The sequence below is a fragment of the Pleurodeles waltl genome, chromosome 3_1 (assembly GCF_031143425.1).
Source record: "Pleurodeles waltl isolate 20211129_DDA chromosome 3_1, aPleWal1.hap1.20221129, whole genome shotgun sequence".
Classification (NCBI taxonomy): Eukaryota; Metazoa; Chordata; class Amphibia; order Caudata; family Salamandridae; genus Pleurodeles; species Pleurodeles waltl.
Genome location: NC_090440.1, coordinates 1,107,751,226 through 1,107,771,951, shown reverse-complemented (window position 1 = coordinate 1,107,771,951; position 20,726 = coordinate 1,107,751,226). Strand labels below are relative to the sequence as shown.

The 20,726-nt window shown below is 41.8% G+C and overlaps 1 protein-coding gene across 1 annotated transcript in view; it reads right to left on the bottom strand.

The window, feature by feature from the left end:
• Positions 1-791: 791 nt before the first annotated feature.
• HTR3B (5-hydroxytryptamine receptor 3B) overlaps positions 792-20,726 on the bottom strand; it is a 103,277-nt gene continuing 83,342 nt past the window's right edge. The window contains exon 9 of the mRNA XM_069221324.1: positions 792-1,484. Within this exon, the coding sequence (XP_069077425.1) occupies positions 1,195-1,484 (290 nt within the window). The 3' untranslated portion in view covers positions 792-1,194. The remainder of the gene's footprint in view (positions 1,485-20,726) is intronic.

Genomic DNA, 20,726 nt, shown 5'->3' with positions numbered 1-20,726 from the left:
GCAAACATCAGCCATGGCAGTGTTGTGCTAAGTTCACTGTAGAATGCAGGATAGGAAGGTTGCGAGCAGATAAGTGGCCACAGGGACTATGAGAAGTGTTGGTGTGCCAGGCAGGTTCCCAGAGGTAGCGATAGTGGAGTATTTGTTCTCCCTCTTTATTGTGCCTAAACCGGGGGGGCAGCTTCACTGGTAGAGGCATGCAGGAGAAATAATCAAACTTTGTTGCCTGGCAGGCAGAGTTCCTCTATTTTCATCTTTTTTTCTCTTTTTGAGTTGGCACTTGTGGCTTTAAGTGGTGCTGAAGTGTTCTACCCATTGCATTGTTTGTGTACTGCCTGATAGTTGAATGCGGGGTGGTGCACGAGTCAGCTGTACTGACTCACCACATTGCCACTGTGGATAGGCCTCTGTAGACTCCGAGTGCTGTAGACACCGTCATACGCTGCAAGGGGGGGGGGGCACATGTTCCAACTCCTCCACATGGTGTCCTCTGACAGGGAGCCTGAGTCTGGATGGTGACGGTAGGTAACAAATCTGGGTGCCAGATGGTGCTGTGATTGCTCCGCAGTGTCTGGTGAAGGCCACTGCACTGTGGGTGCCACTCAGAGGGTGCCAGGGCAAAATCGGCCTCGTATGGGTTGCGGTGTCCAGTGAGGTGAGAGTGACACACTGTGGAATGCACAACTGTGCCGGGTTGAAGCACAGAGGCTTTCAATAGAGAATCTGCCTCATCGCCAAGTGCTGCGGGCCAGGAGCTGGGCCCCTGTTGAGCTTGGTTCGCTGCATCAGGCCTGGACAAACCAGGAAGGGAACAACATTAAGGACACACTGACACTGGGTGCAGTAATTGCGTGAAGACTCCATGCGGTCCATGACCTATTTATTTATTACCTTGGGACAGACCTGGCCAGAGGGGGAGTGTTAGCACATCCAGGTCAACATGACACCATTATAATTCCCCCACTACAGGGGGAGGGGCTGTTTGGGGTGTTACAACATATTTTGTTTAAAGTACCACTAACTATCCACACTGCTCTCCCTTTCCAATGCCCTTAATCCCCCCTCATATCCTGCTTCTCAGATAATGTATGTTGACAAGATATGCCAGCATGATTGCTGGAAAACTGAAGCTCACATCCCCAAAATCTAAAACCAAGTTACACTCTTGACTGCACACAGAAATAACTTGCAATGTTACTGCTGGAAGCCATTTTGAGAATGCCACACTACCCACAAGGAGCCCAGGGTAGCTGCGTAGGTAACGAAAATAAAGAGATATGCACGGAACAGAAGCGTATCGAGTCTGTAACACAGCACAAGCCACTGAACGTGGAGGCTGCTCTCCTCGGCCTTTAAGAGAGAGGTGCTAATACATATCACGTCTTCCAGGATTTCTTCAATCAAGCCTTTAGTTTCTGAGTCAGCATTCCCAAGTTCATTCTTCTGTGCAGCACAGTCCTCTGTTTCCTCAACGAATGGCATGTCTGCAAGGGAAAAATAATCGCTTAGAATATGCATACTACTTTATGACTGTATATATTGACTTCCATTTTGACAATGTAAACAAACGGTGTTAGTATTACCAAACATAAACGTATTTATGGACCGCAGAAGAAGGGATGAATTGTGTGTGATGGGATCCAAAGTTGAGAGCATCTGGTTGTGTGAGGATGCACTTAGAATATAACAGCCCCCAGGGGGCGTCAGCTACGAGGAGAGGTGAAGCATGAGAAGACGTACATGTGCTACCCCTTTTAAGAATTTCAGGAGCACTTTGTCTGAGGTGGAGCCTCATTCTGCCAGTCTCACAATAGCCCAAGGCTTTCACCTGAGTTCAGCCATTATTCAGTACCGTCTATCCTATCAAAACAACACCCCCCAGGTACGATCTTCAGCTACTTATGGGTTAAGGCAACAAATTGTACAGTGCCCAAGGTGCCTGTGCATTTGCAATATCGAACATTATTGACCTTCATCCACTTGTATATTCAATTCAAGTTCTAAATAACTCCCGACCTACCAACTTTGTAGTTTAGAATTGTGATAAGCTCTCTGCCTCACCCTCCGCCTGGCACCTTCATGCGTAAGCACTGTGCCAATCACGATGTTCATGTTTAAAGCACTCCTTGGAGCCGGCACTGGGAATGAGAAGAATCCATCTGGATACTGAATCTGGCTAATATTATTCAGGCACCCCGGAAATCCAGACTGGTCTCAGTCAAATGTGCTGACTTTGTCCCATACAATTTGCTGACACTGAGGCAAAGTCGGTGCAATCACACTTTGCCAGCGCTATGTTTAGAGCAGTGATGTAGCGTAAATTTTATCTCTGCCCCTTCTGTCCAAAAAGTCATTAGACTGTGACAAGTTTAAGCTCATAAACGTAATTGAGAGTAAAACTAATGTAGAAAGCTGCGGTGACACACATTTTTTATATTCACTTTTCGACATAGGTGTCTCTTTGAGTAAATTACATGCTAGGAGGTTAAAGTTGATGTTAAAGTGTAATTTAGACATAAAACTAATAGCAAATATAGAAACAAATTTAGATGTCTTGTGTTTTATGAAAGATTAATGATTTCTGTTGGAAATGATTCTTTCTGCAGGGTTTCCCTTGTCCTTTTGGTATCTTACCTCTTGTTTAGTTTTTTGGTCCTGTGCTGAGTTTCGTTTTTGCTGGCTTTAGGACTCTGGGCACTTTGCCACTGCTGACCAGTGTTAAAGTGTAGGTACTCTCTGTCTAATTAGTATTGGTGATTAGTTTATCCACGTTTGCCATATTTGATTTACTAGTAAGTCCTTAGTATAGTGCACCGTGAGTGCTCAACACCTGTAAATCAAAGGCTGCTACTAGGCCTACCCCACTGACTGAGCCGCCCACATGAGTAGCCCTGTAAACATGTCTCAGACCTGCCACTTCAGTGTCTGTGTGGGCAGTTTTAAACTGCCAGTTGGATCTGGCAAGTGCACCCACTTGCCAGACCCAAACCTTCCCTTTTACTACATGTAAGTCACCCCTAAGGTAGGCTCAAGGCAGCCCCATGGGCAGGGTGAGGTGCAGGTACAACATGTATGTGTTACATGACCTGATAGAGAAATACTGCTAAATTCGATTTTTACATTTGCATGGCCTAACTCCCCTATTGGGTGACATGGGGATTGCCTTGAAATATATTTAAGTGTAATTTCCCATTGAGAGCAGATGGAGATATTCAGTTTGGGGGCCTCTGAACTCACAATTTAAAAATACATCTTTTGGTAAAGTTGTTTTTTAAATTGTAAGTTTGAAAATGCCATTTATAGAAAGTGGTCATTTTCTTGCTTAACCATTCTGTGCTTATGCCTATGCCTAGCTGTGGAATACACATTTGGGTCAGGATGAAATTTGGGATGTTTATGAATTCACTCTAGACAATCACACAAAGGGAGCTGAGGTGTGCCCTGCATATCCTGATGGGTCCTCCTGGGCTATAGTGCTGGGAGGAACTGACACTTGCACCTCAATAGGGCTGTGTCCTTACACAAATCCGTCTCCAACCCTCTGAAGTGTGTCTGTGGCCAGGGCAGGAAAGGCAGGGATATTGTACACTACAAAGACTTTCCTTTGAATTTTGTGTACTTCAAAGGCAGAAAGGAGTATAAGTATTGGAACTCTGAGGCCACAACTTTAGAATCCTTCTTGACTGAGGACATTGTGCCATGAAGAAGAGCTGGATGCTGTAGGAGGGACTGCCACTCTGCCTGTTGCTTTGCTGTGCTGGCCTGCTGCTTGCTGCTTCTGTCCTAAGAGTGAGAGGACTGAACTGTGCTTTCTCCATCCTACTTCCAAATGTTCACCAAGGGCTTGAACTGAGCTTGCCTGCTGTCTCAGGGACATCAAAGACTTCATCTGCCAGCATCTGGGCTCTCTTTCTGAGAGTCCTGACTCGCCAAGTGGTGCTAAATCCAGTTCCTGGGCCCTTGAGAGTGAGTTCTGGTGTACACCAAGTACATCAACTCAAGAGCGACTTTGGAACTGGTGCCACTGTCTGACTTTGTGTTGCTGCCTGCACCGGAGGTGTGGTCCCTACTGAGTGCAACAACCTCGATCGACCCCAAATGCCCGATGCCACCCCAGCAGCTCCCAAGTCCTGCCACAGCGAGAGTCCTGACTGCCATGTCCCCAACGTCCGGGACACCCAACTCTGTCGCAGAACCTGTGGCGTGATCGCAACACCACGAAGTTGACACCTCACATATTGGCCTGCTGGAGTCGTTGACCCCACCAGATTGTAAGAATCCGACACCTCACCACTGATACTGCATCACCTCCTCAGGCCTGCAGTAAGGAACCAACGCCTCACCTCCCCGGTAGCAGTAAGGAACCGATGCCTCATTGGCTCCAGCGAAGCTACACCTCCATGACTCCATGCAACGTCTTTGTTTCTGCTTTGTTTTCAAAGGTACTGTGCCTGGGGTCCATGCAACTTTGTGACCAGACTGCCCTCCCTCGCGAGTGGTGTCAGATTGTTGGGAATGAATCCATCAATATGTTATGATGGCCCCAGTTGGAGCTATTGTGTTCCTAGGAGCTTAACATAGAATTACGAATTTATAAGTTTGCATACTATATGTGTTTCATTAGAAATGTATGAATCAATTGCTTTTTATATTTTCTTGTGTTAGCATAACTGTGGCCAGCAGAGCTTACATTTTGCAGTCATGTAAAAGTGATGAATCATTTTTCATAACGTGAAGCCTTCTTTCAGATTTTATTCCCATGAGAAGCAAAGCCCTAGTATTATGTTTAACTGTAGAAAAACTGTATACATTTGGTCTTGACAGTTTTATAATGCAGGAACATGGACTGAGATTGAATACATTTGTTTCAAACTGTTTGGAGTCACACAGAAAGGAGATATTCCCATGACAGACTTGGGAAAATGTTGAACTGTTGCAACCTGAAGTCTGATGATTGATTTTAATTAGATGATGACCCTTCAACGTAAAATGGACCAACTTTCTGGCAGCATTCTATTGGGGGCAACATTGTCTGGGCATTGTGAGGGCCCCCCTGGACTATGGCTTCCTGCTTGCAATGCGCCAGGCGGTGCAGTTGTGGAGGGAGCCTCCCGGAGGGGGCTTGGCTGACCAGTGGCACGCAGTAAGAAATGCACTCTGCATCTCGCTGCGCAGGACTTTCTGGCAGCATTCTATTGAGGACAACATCGTCTGGGCATCGTGAGTGCCTCCGTGGACTACAGCATCCAGCCTGCAATGCGCAATGAGGTGCGGTTGCAGAGGGAACCTCTCAGAGGAGGCATGGCTGACCAGAGACACATGCTGAAAAAAGTGCTCTGCATGCTGCTGCGCGCGACTCTCTGGCAGCATTCAATTGGGGGCAACATTGTCTATTGGGGACTACTGCCTCTAGCATGCAACACGCTAGGCAGTACGGTTGTGGAAGGAGCTTCCTGGAGGGGGCATGGCTGACCAGTGACATGTGCTGAAATATTTGCTCTGCATCCCGCTGCAATAGGACTTGCCTAGGCCAGCACCGGGCCTAGAGCGGGCCCTTCTTCGCTGGTCCATGGCCGAAGTAGGCTGGGCTGGGTCTGCTCTTTTGGTCCCAGGATCGGTGCCAGGGTTATTGACTATCTCTGATTCCCCTTGGGACATGGGTGACAAGGCATTTTCAGGTGAGAGGGGGAAAAGGCCACAAGTAGTCCCTCTGCAACAAGTAACAATCGCACCACAATAGATTATTTTCTGGGCAGTTGGAGTCATCACTAAAGAAATTGACCTGGTCGTAATGCGCATATCTCTGGGTGCTGTTGGGCCATTTATGCCCCCAGGGACTGGTGAATCCCCAGCACTAAGTGTGGTATCAGTCCAGGATGCGGGTACAGAAGGTGCAGGATTAATAATTCTGCTTTTTCTTTGGATGTTCAGTCCCCAATGGGTGCTTCCTCTCAGCTGGATAAAGTGATATAACCATCAACTCCCTCCAACTTGCTCCATTCACTGGCTGCTAAGCATAAGTAAAAATGCAGGAGGGGGGCTGAAGCCATATCTAGCCCGGGGCTGCCCATTACCAGGGAATCTTTTTGCATTCCCCTCTCTAGCATAACATGGGCAGCTGTTTGAAAGATCTGATGGCGTCTCTGAAAGTGCTTCGTACTCCAATATGGGTTAAGTTGGACAAGCTGGAAGGAGAGACAGGGAAAATTCTGGCTTTTAGTCAAACTCAGCTGGAAGCTGTTACTACAGTACCCTCATGTCTTCTTTCAGAAACTGTATTAACTACATTGACAACGGGTCCAGCCCCACTTCACCCAAAGTCATTCAGCCAATTAAGGAATTGAGTCCTGCTATTCTTTCCCCTGTCCCCACTGTCACCTAAGTGGACAGGCAAACAAACGCAAGTGAACCAGTTGGGACACTTAATAGAAAGCGTTCGAATAGAACCAGAGTACTTCATTTCCTGCCTGAGGCTCACCCTTTTGTTGTTCTCTTAAAAAAAGGCCCCCCTCTTGCACAGGGACAGGAAGAGGTTCACGATCAATTGAAGAATACGTTTATTTATTGGTTTGCACGAAACTCTGATTTGTACACGTATGGTTTTTATGCAAATGTTATTCTAAGTAAGGAGCTGGTAAAATGGGTTGGTTCCCAACCTAAAATGGAGGGTTGGGATTGTACTGTAAATTTTGCACAGAGGTTAATTGTTGGAGCTCTTCTGAATCAATTAGCCTGGGTTAGATCTCTGACGGGATGTGTTACAGCGGTTCCTCTGGGTTTTTATATAGGACTGGTCCTGTTCAAGCTTCAAGATCTGTAGATGGTTTTTTTCAAGGCTGAAACATGTATAATGTCCCTACATTTGATCGTTTCTACAGTTTGGAACAGTTGTACTGACTTGCACTTAGCAACCAGGTACCGTATTCTGTTTATGTTCCCAAGGCTTTTACCATCCCTACCAAGGATGAATGAAAGTCTTGTCCTTCTATTACAGCTCATCCTCACTGGGGTCATGAAGCTAGTACAGATTCTCTTAAGTTGTCATATATTCTTAAACCATTAGCACCACCAAAGCCACCTTGGCAACAACTTTCTTTGGATCACTGTGATTTTAAATGTTTATTCTGGAATGTGGCTGGAGTTGCAAGTGAGATTGGAAATCAGGATTGGCTTAACCTACTCTCGACATTGTATGTCTGCAAGAGACTTGGCTTGGAGAGAGAGTTTATATTGATGGGTTCCAGTCTATTTACACTCTGGCAGCAATGTCTAGAGGCGGGCATAACAAGGAGGGACTTCTTACTTTACTATCTACTACTTCAATTAGGAGGATTTTCAAGACTCATTTAGAGTCTCCTCATGTCCAAATAATCACCATACCATTTGGTGACAATGTGGTACTTGTCATGGTAACTTTTTATCACAATATATTTTTTCAGACAAATGTGTATATTGTAACTGCACTTGATAGTACCCTGAGTTCTGTTTTAGATGATCTCCCGTCTCCCTATTTTGTTATTTGGGGGGTGGTGATTTTAACTGTAGGTTGTGCCACACTGGAGATTCAAATATATGTGTTATCCCTGATTGGGATGTTGGAGATCCCACCCATTTGTAACGTTCTTCCTGCGGTGATCTTTTTAATTCATTGTTGTTCAGATTGTCCCTTCCGCTCACAGTGGATCTTAGAGATCAACCTATGGAAGATTGTATATCTTTTCCTGGGAGAGGGGACAGGAGCTTGATAGATTTCATTATGGTTTTGAACCTCTATAGGCCCTGGGATATCAGGTCTGGAATCCTTCCAAATGGGCTGAGTGATCATTATTCTTTACTCCTCCACATTGCCACTGGTAGGACTGCACCATTGTACCCTACTAAGGATATTGTTTTGGTAAGCTACTCAAACAATTAGGGTATCACTCGTAAATGGACTTCAGTTGAATCGTCCTCTTTCCACAGGATGTTATTGAAGGAGGTTGGGGATCAAATTTTGGATTGCTTTAATGATGGCCTCCCCCCTAGTAAGGTCGTAAATGCATTTTATTTAGTGAATAAATCAATTGCTGGACTTTGGATCCCTAAAGAGAACACAGCTGTACTTAAATCCCAGCAGTGGTTTGATAACAATTGCTTAAGGGCTCATAGAAATTTGATTGGTCCCATGGGATAGAGGGTTGGTGGCGTGTCTTCGCTGTGAATACAAACAGGCCATAACTGAACGAAAAAAAGATATAGTGATTGATGCCAGGAATAAACCTAGTAGAGCTAGTGTTAGCGGAGACCCCCACTGTTTTGGAAAATAGTAAACGATACATTCTTAACATCCCCTATGGATGTTAATATTCTCCCCAACAGCGGGTTGACCATTTTAAAACCATGTACTCTAGTGGTAAAGAAAAGGGTAGTTCTCCTTCAAAAAATACCTTTAAGGGCAACCCAAAAGAATTGATGCTAGATTTACCAACTTACGTCGAGGTGATTTCAGTCTTCAGCCAGTGTAGTAGAAATAAGGACCCTGGCCCAGACAGGGTCCCGGTCAACATTTTTCTACACAATCAAGAACTGTGGGCCCTACTGTTAACTAATGTTTTGCGATCTGTGGCTGAAGTTGGTCCCCCTAAGTTGTGGTGTAGTGGACACAATACCCATTTTTAAAAAGGGCAACAGCTCAGACGCTTGCTGCTTCTGCTCGATCTCACTCATTGTCTCTACCTGTAAACTCATGGGCAAAATCCTTCTAGAGAGATTAGAGTTGTGGGTGAATGACAAGGGTGGCTTTTCAGATGTTCAGAATGGGTTCAGGGAAGGGCTGGGAATGGTTGAACAATGCCTCAGTCGTCATATCTTGATATCGAAGTACACTTCTGGTAATAGAGGGAGTATCTATTTGGGTTTTATGGATCTCTCGGCTGCTTTTGGTTAGTGGAGAGAGGTAAGCTGTGGTTGATTATGCTTGACATGGGTTTTGATCCATCCCTGGTTCATTTTGTGGCCCAGATGCATGATCGCGTAACAGCGAGTTTAAGGTATGGGATAATTGGTGAGCTTACTGATGCTTTTGACATTAATCACAGAGTCAGCCAAGGTTGTTTTCTTGCCCCGTTTTTATTCTGTCTTTACATCAATAATTTAGGAAAACGGCTTTTTGCAGTGGAGGCTGACATGCCAAAAGTTGGTTCTAGGAAGCTTCCTGCATTGTGAAATGCAAATGATTGTGTATTAATTTCTAGAACAGGTCTGGGCCTACAAAAATTGCTAGATGGGTTCTTTCTGTTCATCAATGGTTTGGGTCTCAAAACAAACATTGCCAAGTCACATGTGATGGTCATTGGCCCTTCATCCAAAATGCACACATGTCGGTTTTTGGACGAGGTAAAATTGTCAAATGTAAGTACCTTTACTTATCTAGGTATCATATTTGACTGTAATAACTCCTGGTCTTATTTGATTAAATTCAGAAGGGTCAGACTTGAGCAATCTACTGCAGCCCTCTTTAGGTCTGCCCAGAAACTGGGTTGGAAACACCTGGGTGTAATTTTGAACATCTATTGGGCAAATTATTTGTCACTGGCTGCCTTTGGTGTGGGAGTTTGGGGATATTGTGATGTTAAGAACTTGCAAGTGGCTGATAAGAATTTTTAAGGAAGGTTCTTTTATTCCCAAACAGCTTTCCCAGCACAATATGTCACTCTGAACTGGGGCTGGTCCCTCTTATGGATCATGCCAAACTAGTGCCATTGCTGTTATGGAGAGCAATCTGGGTCCAAGAGCTCAATAGATCTTTACTTTATGATGCTATATCCTCTGACCTGGCCTCTAAATTTAAATGGCTGAGCTATGTGAAGAAACAGTTTTCTATTTTTTAGAGAGAGAATTTCTATCACAATCCTCTGTCAATGTGTAATATCTCAAAAAAGCAGCCCAGGGATGACTTTTTTATGATGAGAGAACAGTCCAGGTCCCTAAAGGAAAGGGGGAAACATAAAGTAGTGAGCTAACTTTCCCTGGTTACAATGTATTCGATGAAGCCTTATCTTCTGTTTTCTCTAACCCAGTGGTTTTAGTGAATCAGATTTAGACTGAGAATTGTGCATTTCTTGGTTGCTTATCATAGTTATGCCTTTCATGACTCAGCTTCAGACTCGTGCCATTGTGATTCGACCTCTGCCCAGTCCTTGTTACATTTTATGTTTTTCTGTAAACTTTATGTCGTCCCAGTGAAATGTTTTTCAGACCCTTTGCTCGGGTTTTTTTTAATTTCTGGCAATGCAGACCCGCCCTTTGTATCCTTAAACTTTCAGCAATCTGACTTTATTTCCCTAATGGTTTACAAGTATATCTCGGCAGCAGTTTCTCTTAGGTGAGCAGTGGGGAAATAGGACAATTTTGAAATTCTGTTCTGCCTTAGTTTCTGTTTTTGGCATTTGGTATAATACAAAGACCTTTATGTGTTATTTGCAAGCAATGTTGATGTTTTTTTCTTTTTTTACATATTTATTGTTTTTTGTGTTTTCATTGTATGATTTGTATTATGTATTATTACTTGTATGATTTTATACTAAAATCAAAATAAAGTTTGACTTGCCTGACTGGACCTATCTTTACAAAAAAATGTCCCTCTCCTATAGATTTATACATACAAACATAAATAACAAATAAAAACTAATTATGAAAGTGTATACATTTTATTTCTAGTCATAAGTACATAAAATATAAAAAAGATCCCAAGCAAAATTACTACTAACATCAAGACACAAAGACAAAGAACATTTAATAACCATCACAAAAACAGACTCCCGACTCATTCACAATAAAACAACAAATAAGACAATTCTGATTTCCACAAACAATTATATGTATTAATATAGCAAATGCATTTCAGTATTTTATATATTTCTTTACTTTCTTTTGTCCAAACTAATTGCAAATAGTCTTTTCACAATTCATCGGGCATGTATCCTTGCCCTGCTGGTAGGAGTCTTTCTATTCCAGCATTCTTTACAAACATATTAATCAACTATAATTGGTATTCCTTACTCTTGTGGATATTCCAAACATCACCTCCCAGATGTCAATACAACTGTGGTGAAAATTCACTCGACCAGCCTTGATATTAATTCACAAAGTCCTTAGGCCAGCCATAGTGTTAACTGCCAACGCGCGTTTCAGTGGATTCCGAAATAAATTGATCCTTTATGCCACCTCCCTAAGGGCCACAATTTCAAATATATCAACAAGGTGGACGTTTCTCTGCATAGAAGTTAAAACACATTTATATTTATCTCTGTTAGCTTGTCATTCGTGTCCTTACAATACTTCAATTTAATAGGCACCACAAGATTGGTCACCGCTGTGATGTAGTTGTAGTGTGGTTAGTTTTACGTATTCATTGCGCTTTAGCTTCAGGCTTTAGGCCTTTGTGCACTTTGCCCTGAATATATATTATTCATTTGCTGACAGCTTAGAGCCTCTGTGCACTTTGCTCTACATGCTTTTTAGGCTTCGTACTGTTATTTTTCAAATAGCCAGTTCTACGGTGTTGTTTTTTTATTCATATCACACTCTTTTGCCTACTTCAGCACTGGAGTTCTCCATAACATATTTACTCTGTGCTTCAGTCGAGGATACAGTCTGGTACATTGCCGATAGACTTGGTAAGAGTTTAGACTTGGCATTCCTGCGTAGGGACATTTTGTGATCACGATGACATGTTAGTTATAAAATCACTTCCTTGTCCCAATACACGCAAGAGGGAGATTCCGACCAGGGAACCACAACTAGACGCTGACTGCCTCGTTGCAGATGCTGAACCAAGATCACAGGTCTTTGCTCAGGTATGAGGGCTGATGTCTCCACAGTGATTCTAATAGGCAAGCTAGAAGCTTAACATGCTGTGCTCTAAATAGAACAAGCAGAGGGAGAGTAGAAACTGTTAGACAATATGATAGCTTTGTTCTTATGTTTTACTCTCCTGGTAACTATTTCAATCCTACTGTGTTGTATCGTTCTGGTTATTGCGGCTCACGCCATAATATCTAAAATACAGTTGTTTTATTAAAACATAATATAAAACTTATACTGTCTTTGTCATTTGTATATGAGATCATATTGGAAATAAGAGAGTTGGTTTGGATCTGAGAAACCACGACTTCCCTGAGAAGTTCCAAAGATGTCATGCGCTCGGCTGCCAAATCATTCCTTCCACATGGGAGAAATGAGGCACTGCTAGTTAGCCGGAGCAAAAACCGGATTTAGGGTGACAGAGTTCTTTACACGTGGGTCAGACTCAGTCACCCACACCGTTATAGATCCTGCTACCTAGAAATCCAGTAGTCTCATTTAGAATAATGAGAGCCCACGCGACATAGTGAGTGTACACTAAAAGTGCAAAGACACAAATAAAAATCACCCATTTGCCAGGAAAGGCCCAACAGAATGAAAGAACCACAATCCACATTACAGATAAAGAGATAAACTAAATAAACGAAAAAAGTGCAAGATGTTATAAAAGTAGAATGAGAATGTGATAAAAACACCCTGAACAACCAAAAATGCAATATACACATGTCGGATCATTACCCTTTCATTTAAATGCGCGCCATGTTTTCCGGCGTAGCTTAAGACCACAATCCGCGTCTTGTATAATATCTCCAATGTAACTGAAACGTACAAAGGAAAATATATAAAGCGGGAAAATTCCCCATAACCAAGCAAATACAAACTTTCGAATGTTCGATTGAAATCAACCGCAAGAACAAAAAGGCACTTTGCTCCAAAAAAGACCGCTATCAACTCATATATCGAGCGCTGTTGCCGCTCTGAAACTACCAAAGCCCAGTCCTGTCATTTATACATATGCCCAGAAGGAGCCGGTAACAACGGGAATCAAAAGATTCTGTATATCTCGATCTTTGATCTCTGAACTTACCTCATTTTCTTCATGAGCACTGCTCGGTCATTCCGAATTGCAAACCATAGCCGTGGCGTCCAATGTCGCCAATCCATCGTCTCTCAGAATCTCTTCACTTTATACCGTCCAGGTGTTAATTCACCTTAATGTTCTCGAAGTAAACATTAAAGAAGGACTGAAAGGAACTAGATCTCACATACTTTCTGTGGCGGCCATATTGGAACATAAGAAATTGAATGTGATAAAGTCACACCAACAGAAAGATCCTAAACCCACAGGGTAATAGTTCCTAATACATCCCTCAAGTTTACACAGGAAAATTGTGATGCTATTAATTGTGTTTGACCAATGACTTTGTGTTTCACCACTGCGCATATTAGTTGCTCACTGTTCACCAGTAGCACATTACATGTTGTATTCAGTTTAGCTGCCTATTGGCTTTAACATGGAGTTAGCCATTACATTCTGTATTCAAGTCAGTTGCCTATTGGCTTTGACATGGCATTAGACATTACATTCTGTATTCAGTTTAGCGGCCTATTGGCTTTGACATGGCATTAGACAGTACATTCTGTATTCAGTTTAGCTGCCTATTGGCTTTGACATGACATTAGACATTACATTTGATATTTAGGTTAGCTGCCTATAGGCTTTAACGTGGGGTTAGACATTGCAGTTGAGACATTGTAGATGAGCTGTGTTTTTCCAAGCTGTGTTTTTCCACATGATAGACCAAGCAGTGTTTTTCACACCAGACCTTAGCTGATAAGAGCACGTAGATTTTGTGTTTACCTCGCAATCCAGTCTGAGAACGAGTGAGCTCAGGAGAATTGTCCACTCTCCAAGTTTCTTTGGTTCTCACACTGAGCTTGCTTTTAAGGATGACTCTGGACTACAGCAGAGGTAGATTGAATCTGCTTGACTTCAGACAGGAACGGAGACGTCAGTTGCCTGTCTCCCGTTTGGGTAGAAAATCTCTTTCTTGCAGTTGACCGGAGTCATCAACTTGCAGACCCCAGAAAGATGAAGCTGAATATAGGCCCTACAGCCTTGCCCATACAGTGATGAATTTTGGCTTTAATGCTTTTCTTTGAAGTTATGCTATAATATAATCTGTGTACATTGCAACTGAGAAGTACTGTGATATATTTTGCTTTCATTGCTGCGACTACTTTTGAACGTGTGCTTCCAATCTACTAATTTCGTCTCTCAAGAACCTCGTGGTGAAGGATTAATAACAATAAATGTCTTCTTTAAACTCAGAAGTGCATTCCAGAGAGGTTCTGTAAACTTGGTTATGAGATAAGAGCAGGAAAGCAGAACAAAAATATTCCTGATTTCAAAGATCAGCCCAAAAGTATGAAACCCAGAACTGGCAGTTCTTCACATTCATACAATTCACCCTCAGAATTTCAGTTCACTGATAGTGCAACATCTCATAGCCTTTAATGATACAAATAGCTAATAAATTGCATTTTGCCATGGAATTTCTTCATTTAACCCTTTTTGGTTAGTATCCAGAAAAAAAATCCCCAAAACTTCCAGTTTTTTCCTTCTTCTATCTGAATCCTCCCCATCCTTCATTATGATCTTTTCCAGAATGGTCCATTTGATGTCTTCTTCACTGTGCTTATATTCTAGCCAGTGAGATACAAGAGGGGCATTGAGTTTTTGAATTCTGCACGCTGAACAATGTTCATAATATCTGAATCTAAACTCCCTTGCTGTTTCCCCCACGTAGCCTAGCTTAAATGGGCAAAGAATAAGATATACAATATTCTTAGTTCTGCAATTCGTCATGCTTCTCAGCTGGACATTTTTATTATTGCTGGTAACCATTTTAGATACTAAGGCACCCTTACATGCTCCACATGTACCACATTGATAGTTGCCCAAAATCGGTTCTTGACCACAAATGGATTTTTGCACCCATTCCTTTTGGACATTCATATTCGATTTGACCAGAATGTTTCTCAAATTATTGTTTTTTTTAAAGGCAAACAGTGTTTTTTCAAGTGGTTCAACCTCTGGTCTGGAATTAAGGATGTGCCACTGTGAATTAATTATTTTACGAATCTTGTCATTCATATTTGAGTGACGAATAGAGCAGACCAATCTGTCGTTAATATTCTTTCTGTTCATTTGGAACATTACCTGTCATTCATAGTATTTAGCTCTCTTCAGGGAATCTTTGATCAGTTTAGGGGGATACCCTCTTGATAAAAATTTGTTGGCTAGAATGTCTGAATGTTGCAAGAAATCGCTTATATGAGTACAATTCCTTTGCACTCGTAAAAATTTACTAAATTGAATGTTTTGCCTTTGACTCCTAGGGTGGTAACTGTCGTAATGCAGCAATGTATTTCTGGCAGTTGGTTTCACATAAAGGGATACAGAAAGAGCTCCCTCATTATGCATAATGCATATATCTAAAGATTCCACCTGGTTTCGATCATATTTCATTGTGAGTTTCAGATTCGTATCACACAAATTCAACCAGATCAAAAACTCCTGTAATTGTTCCACTTGTCCTTTCCAAATAAAGAACACATCATCTATATATCTTGCCCATCTAGTGATGTTTTCATAAAAAGGGGCAACCTCATTGTAGATGAATTTAGCTTCAAACAAACCCACATAGAGGTTAGCAACACCTGGGGCACACGCTGCCCCCATACTGACTCCTTTTATCTGATGATACACGATCGAATTAGACTCAAAGAAATTATTACAAAGGATGTCTCCAAACAATCCCCAATAAACTGTTTCAACAAATTGGATCGCATGTGTTGTAGACTCTGTTTCACAACCTCTAAAGCTTGTTCTTGTGGTATATTTGTATACAATGCCTCTAAATCCATGGTAACCAGGAACTCAGTGTTTGGATTAAATTGTATACCCTCTACTTTTGAGATAATATGTCCTGTATGGTAAACATCCTTTATGCCGAATTTTTTATAACAAAGTCCTGGTTAACGAAAGCGGAACAACTCTTTCTTTAACCACGACTTCGTTATTTTGTGCCTTAACCACGCATGTCCTGAACAACGAACATGCATGGTTAAGGTACAAACAAGGGAGTCGGCTGAGGAGGACGACGCAGATGACAAGGTGACGACTCAGGTAAGTGGGGGGATTTAGGTTTTGGGGAGGGGGTGGGGGGTCAGGGGGTTTTAGGTTTTGGGGTGGGGTTGGGGGGGTGGGGCGTTTTTGGTTTTGGGGAGGGGGTGGAGGGTCAGGGGTTTTAGGTTTTGGGGTGGGGTTGGGGGGGGTGGGGCGTTTTTGGTTTTGGGGAGGGGGTGGGGGGTCAGGGGTTTTAGGTTTTAGGGTGGGGTTGGGGGGGTGGGGCGTTTTTGGTTTTGGGGAGTGGGTGGGGGGGTCAGGGGGTTTTAGGTTTTGGGGTGGGGTTGGGGGGTGGGGCATTTTTGGTTTTGGGGAGTGGGTGGGGGGTCAGGGGGTTTTAGGTTTTAGGGTGGGGTTGGGGGGGTGGGGCGTTTTTGGGAGTGGGTGGGGGGTCAGGGGGTTTTAGGTTTTGGGGTGGGGTTAGGGGGGTTGGGGTGAGGGATGTAGGGTGAATGGTGCCTATTGCTAATGATTTTATCAGGAATGCCTTTACAACAAAATATCGTTGTTAAGGCATTTGTGGTAAAATCATTAGTAGTAAAGACGAGATCGGTGTTCCGACCTCGTTGTTAAGGTTAGTAGTAGTTTAAGATTCGGTGTTCCGTCATATAATCGTCCTGTATCCCTCACATAGGACGGTAATTCTGCAACCAATGGTTTCAAAAAATTATCCACATATTTGGACAAAGGCTCGATCGCAGAGCCAATCATAGATACAATTGGTCGAAGAGGGGGATCAGCCAAGTCCTTATGAATTTGGGGAAAACCATATATCACTGGAAGTCGAGTATTTTTTGGAGTTAAAAATTCAAATTCTTTCTTGCAAATTGCCTCTTGTTGTAAAGCTAACTGGTTCCTTGCTCTAATCGTATTCTTAATCCTCATTTCCAGGTTAAATGATATTTTTCTGTAAAATTCTTCACATTGTAACATGTTGTACAGTTTAGTGGTATATTGATGGCTATCAAAAACTACAATCCCTCCTCCCTTATCACAGGGCTTGATAACAATCTGTTTGTTGTCTTGTAACCTCTTTAAAGCAAATTTCTTGTCTCTTTGTAAGTTATGACGTGGTTTAGGTATAAACCTCAGCGCTTGGGTCAGTTTGTTAAGGACCACTCTCTCAAAAATTAGAACCTCAGGTTCCAAGGATTCAATCTCCGGGGTGAACTGCGAAACTGGTCGTAGGCCAGACTTCTCGAAAAAAGGGCTGAATTCCAAAAACCTTTTTAAGTCTGATCCTTCTAAAAAAGGCATGTATGTCCTTTAGCATATCAAACTTATTCACATATGCACATGGCACAAAAGACAAACCCTTGTAAAGTACTTTTTCAGTGGAACAATCTAGAAAAACTTTACTTAGATTGAAAATTGGTATAATGTCTAGTCCCGCTAGTATTAATTTCGTCTTGTTTGGAAGAACTGAGATGGTTGTTCCGAACTTACAAATCTGTTGCTCCGGTTGTACCGATGTCTCGATCTGTGATTGTTCCTTCTGTTGCCTAAAAAACGAGTATTTGAAAAAGTTTGATCACCCTGGTTGCGTCTGTTCCCAAAGGAGTCAAATTGGTATGAACTACCCTCACCTTCCGACTCAGAGGTATCAGAGAAAGTCACAATCTTTTTAGAAGTCCAATCTGACTTCTCTTGAAATGTCTGGTTGGACTGTTTATAATAATTCTCTGATAAAAAAGGATAAGTTCTCTCTACGGTAAAATACCGAATATCCTTATTCAATATCTCTGTTTTCCTTTTCATTAAATATTGATTAAATGACTCAAATTCACTGGTTACCTCTTCTAGCTTTTTCTTAGCATCCTCTAGGGCATTTGATTGCTTTAATTTCTCTTCTAGTTCTTCTATCTCCTTACATAGTAAGGCAACTATTTCTCGTGCAGTCTCAATGATTAACAGCATCCAATCTCTTGAACATCTGTTGGAAATAAGTGACTACTTCTCCAAAAAGGCTTTAATTTCCACAAATAAACCTGGTATATTTCTGACCCTAAAGCCATTCGGGATCACTCCTGCCTTTAAATACTCTAAAATAAACTCAGCATGGGCTTCAGTCCTGCATGTTTTTTTCTTAAGTTCAAGCAATTTAATCCAATCATCTTTCAAGTTATTAGTAAGTCAGAACCCTTATTCTATATCTAGGGAAGATCCCATTATTGTAGCAAAGTCAACGTCCGAGAATCCAAATGATTTTATACTCTCCATGTGTGTACTGCAAAAAAAACAAAAAGAAAAGAAAAGAAAAAAGAAAACCAAAAAAGCAAATACCAAAGAAAATGAAGATAACCAAAAAGACAGATAAACCCAAATACCAAACCCCTCTACATCACAGCGAAGGGATATATATATATATATATATATATGAATCCAAAAAAAACTACCCCTATAGCAATGTGCTATATCACAAAGAAAGGTCAAAGAAAGAGGTCCCTAGGTTGATAAGGAGAAAAAACTAGGGAATCAAATCTATCTTCACAAAAAATGTCCCTCTCCTATAGATTTATGCATACAAACATAAATAACAAATAAAAACTAATTATGAAAGTGTATAAATGTTATTCCTAGTGATACGTACATAAAATATAAAAAAGGTCCCAAGCAAAATTACTACCAACATCAAGGCACAAAGACAAAGAAAAATTAATAGCCATCACAAAAACAGACTCCCGACTCATTCACAATAAAACAACAAATAAGACACTTCTGATTTCCACAAACCATTATATGTATCAATATAGAAAATGCATTTCAGTATTTTATATATTTCTTTACTTTCTTTTGTCCAAACTAATTGCAAATAGTCTTTTCACAATTCATTGGGCATGTATCCTCGCCTTACTGGTAGGAGTCTTTCTCTCCTGAGACTGACTGGACCAACAACTTGAACAAATCAGAGGGCCTGATTACGACCTTGGCTGATGGGGTACTCCTTCACAAAAGTGACAGATATTCCATCCGCCGTATTACAGGTTACAGTATGTGGACTTTTGTGACGGAGTAGCCCATCCACCAAGATCGTAATCAGGTCCAGAGTGTTTCATGTGGATTAATTTAGTGTTGGTTGATCAAACTTTGCTCGGGGAGGAGAGCAGCCCGAGAGCAGAATCAGCCCTTGTCCTTTCTTGGTCTGAGACAGACATTTTCCTGATGCTTGCAGATGCCCTGCTGACCAGATGCTTTGCTGACAAAGTTTTACCTCAATGCTGCATCCTCTCTGCCATTTGCCCTTGCCCCTTGACATGTCCTTTTAGCTTAGAATCTCCACTATGCTGATGCCTAGCTAATTTTATTTTTAGTTAATGTCCTGTAGCCCGAGTTATAATTTTATTCTAAATAATTTTTGTCCTTTTTGTGTTTTTGTAATTTGCCTGCATGTGTTCCTCCCCAAAAATGTATTTCCCTAATTTGGTTAGCCGTAGGGTTGACTCATGCCCAGCCCAAGACTATTGACTTAATTGAATTTGAATTAACTAAATGGTTGTACAATCTGAGCACCGCGTTATTTCTGTGTCTTATCTACTTCTTTTGTTTTTCTGTCTTATTCTTCTTAAATGCTTAGTGGCATATTTAAGAAACGTGGCATTGCACATAGTGCAGCGCCATTTTTCCTGCGTCCCCGTAGAGCCCCACTAACGCCACCATGGTGGTAGTTAGGGGACCAAAGTCATTATTTGTTATGCTAGTCTAGCATCAAAAATTCTGACGCTAATCCTGCAAAGCACCCAGAGACCCACTGTAAGCAATGCAAGCCTCCATTTAATGCCTGCTCCAAGCAGGCGTTAAAAGTGCCAAAAAAATGGAGAAAGACATCTCTCAGATTTCCTTGGGCCATTTTTTGGCCCCCTTACTGGGGAATGCCCTCTTGTACACATTAGGCCTGGTGCAGTCATAATGTGCGCAAAGGGTTACAATGTGGTGCAATGCATGCATTGCGCTACTTTGTAAATTTGGCGCAGCATTTTTGGCCTTATAACGCCACCTTGGCATAAAAAAAAGTGATGCTAATTTGGCCTTGGAATGGCGCTAGGGGTTCTTAAATATGCCCCTTAGTTTTGTTGATGTTAGTATTCCTGAATTTCTTTTGTCGCCTTGGGAAACCCTTGGTGATTATGTATCTCTAAAATTTAATTTTGCACATTATCTTCATGACTTTGAACTTGTGTTTGTAATAAAGCTTTGAACTATAATCCTGCTTGGAGTATTTCTTCAGGCTCCACATTGGTCATCGTGTCTAAATTATTGGAGTGGTGTTGAAGTAATTATTGATGGTTCACCACACATCTTTCTCTGTCGAAGGATGAAAATTGTGTCCACAGTAGCAACCTGCAATGAGTTAGGGAGGCCTCTTATTTTCAGCTCCAGCTGGACTCAACATAAATGCCTCACTTGATAGGTAATTAACATTCTTTTTGTTTGAGTCTGTTCTGACTGTGGGCTTCTGGGGCTTTAGCACCTTGATGCTAATATCATCAAGGTAACAAAGAAATTCAGTTTATTACTTCATAAGTGTTTAAGAGATAATTCATGATTTAGAAACACATTTTTGAGTTTTCCAAGCTATTGATGTGAGTGATTAGAGGTATCTGCCTATATGAGTAAATTACACTATATCAATTTATATAGCAGTCCCTTATGGCTTCATGTACAAGGGCACTGAGCCACCGGAAAGTCATTT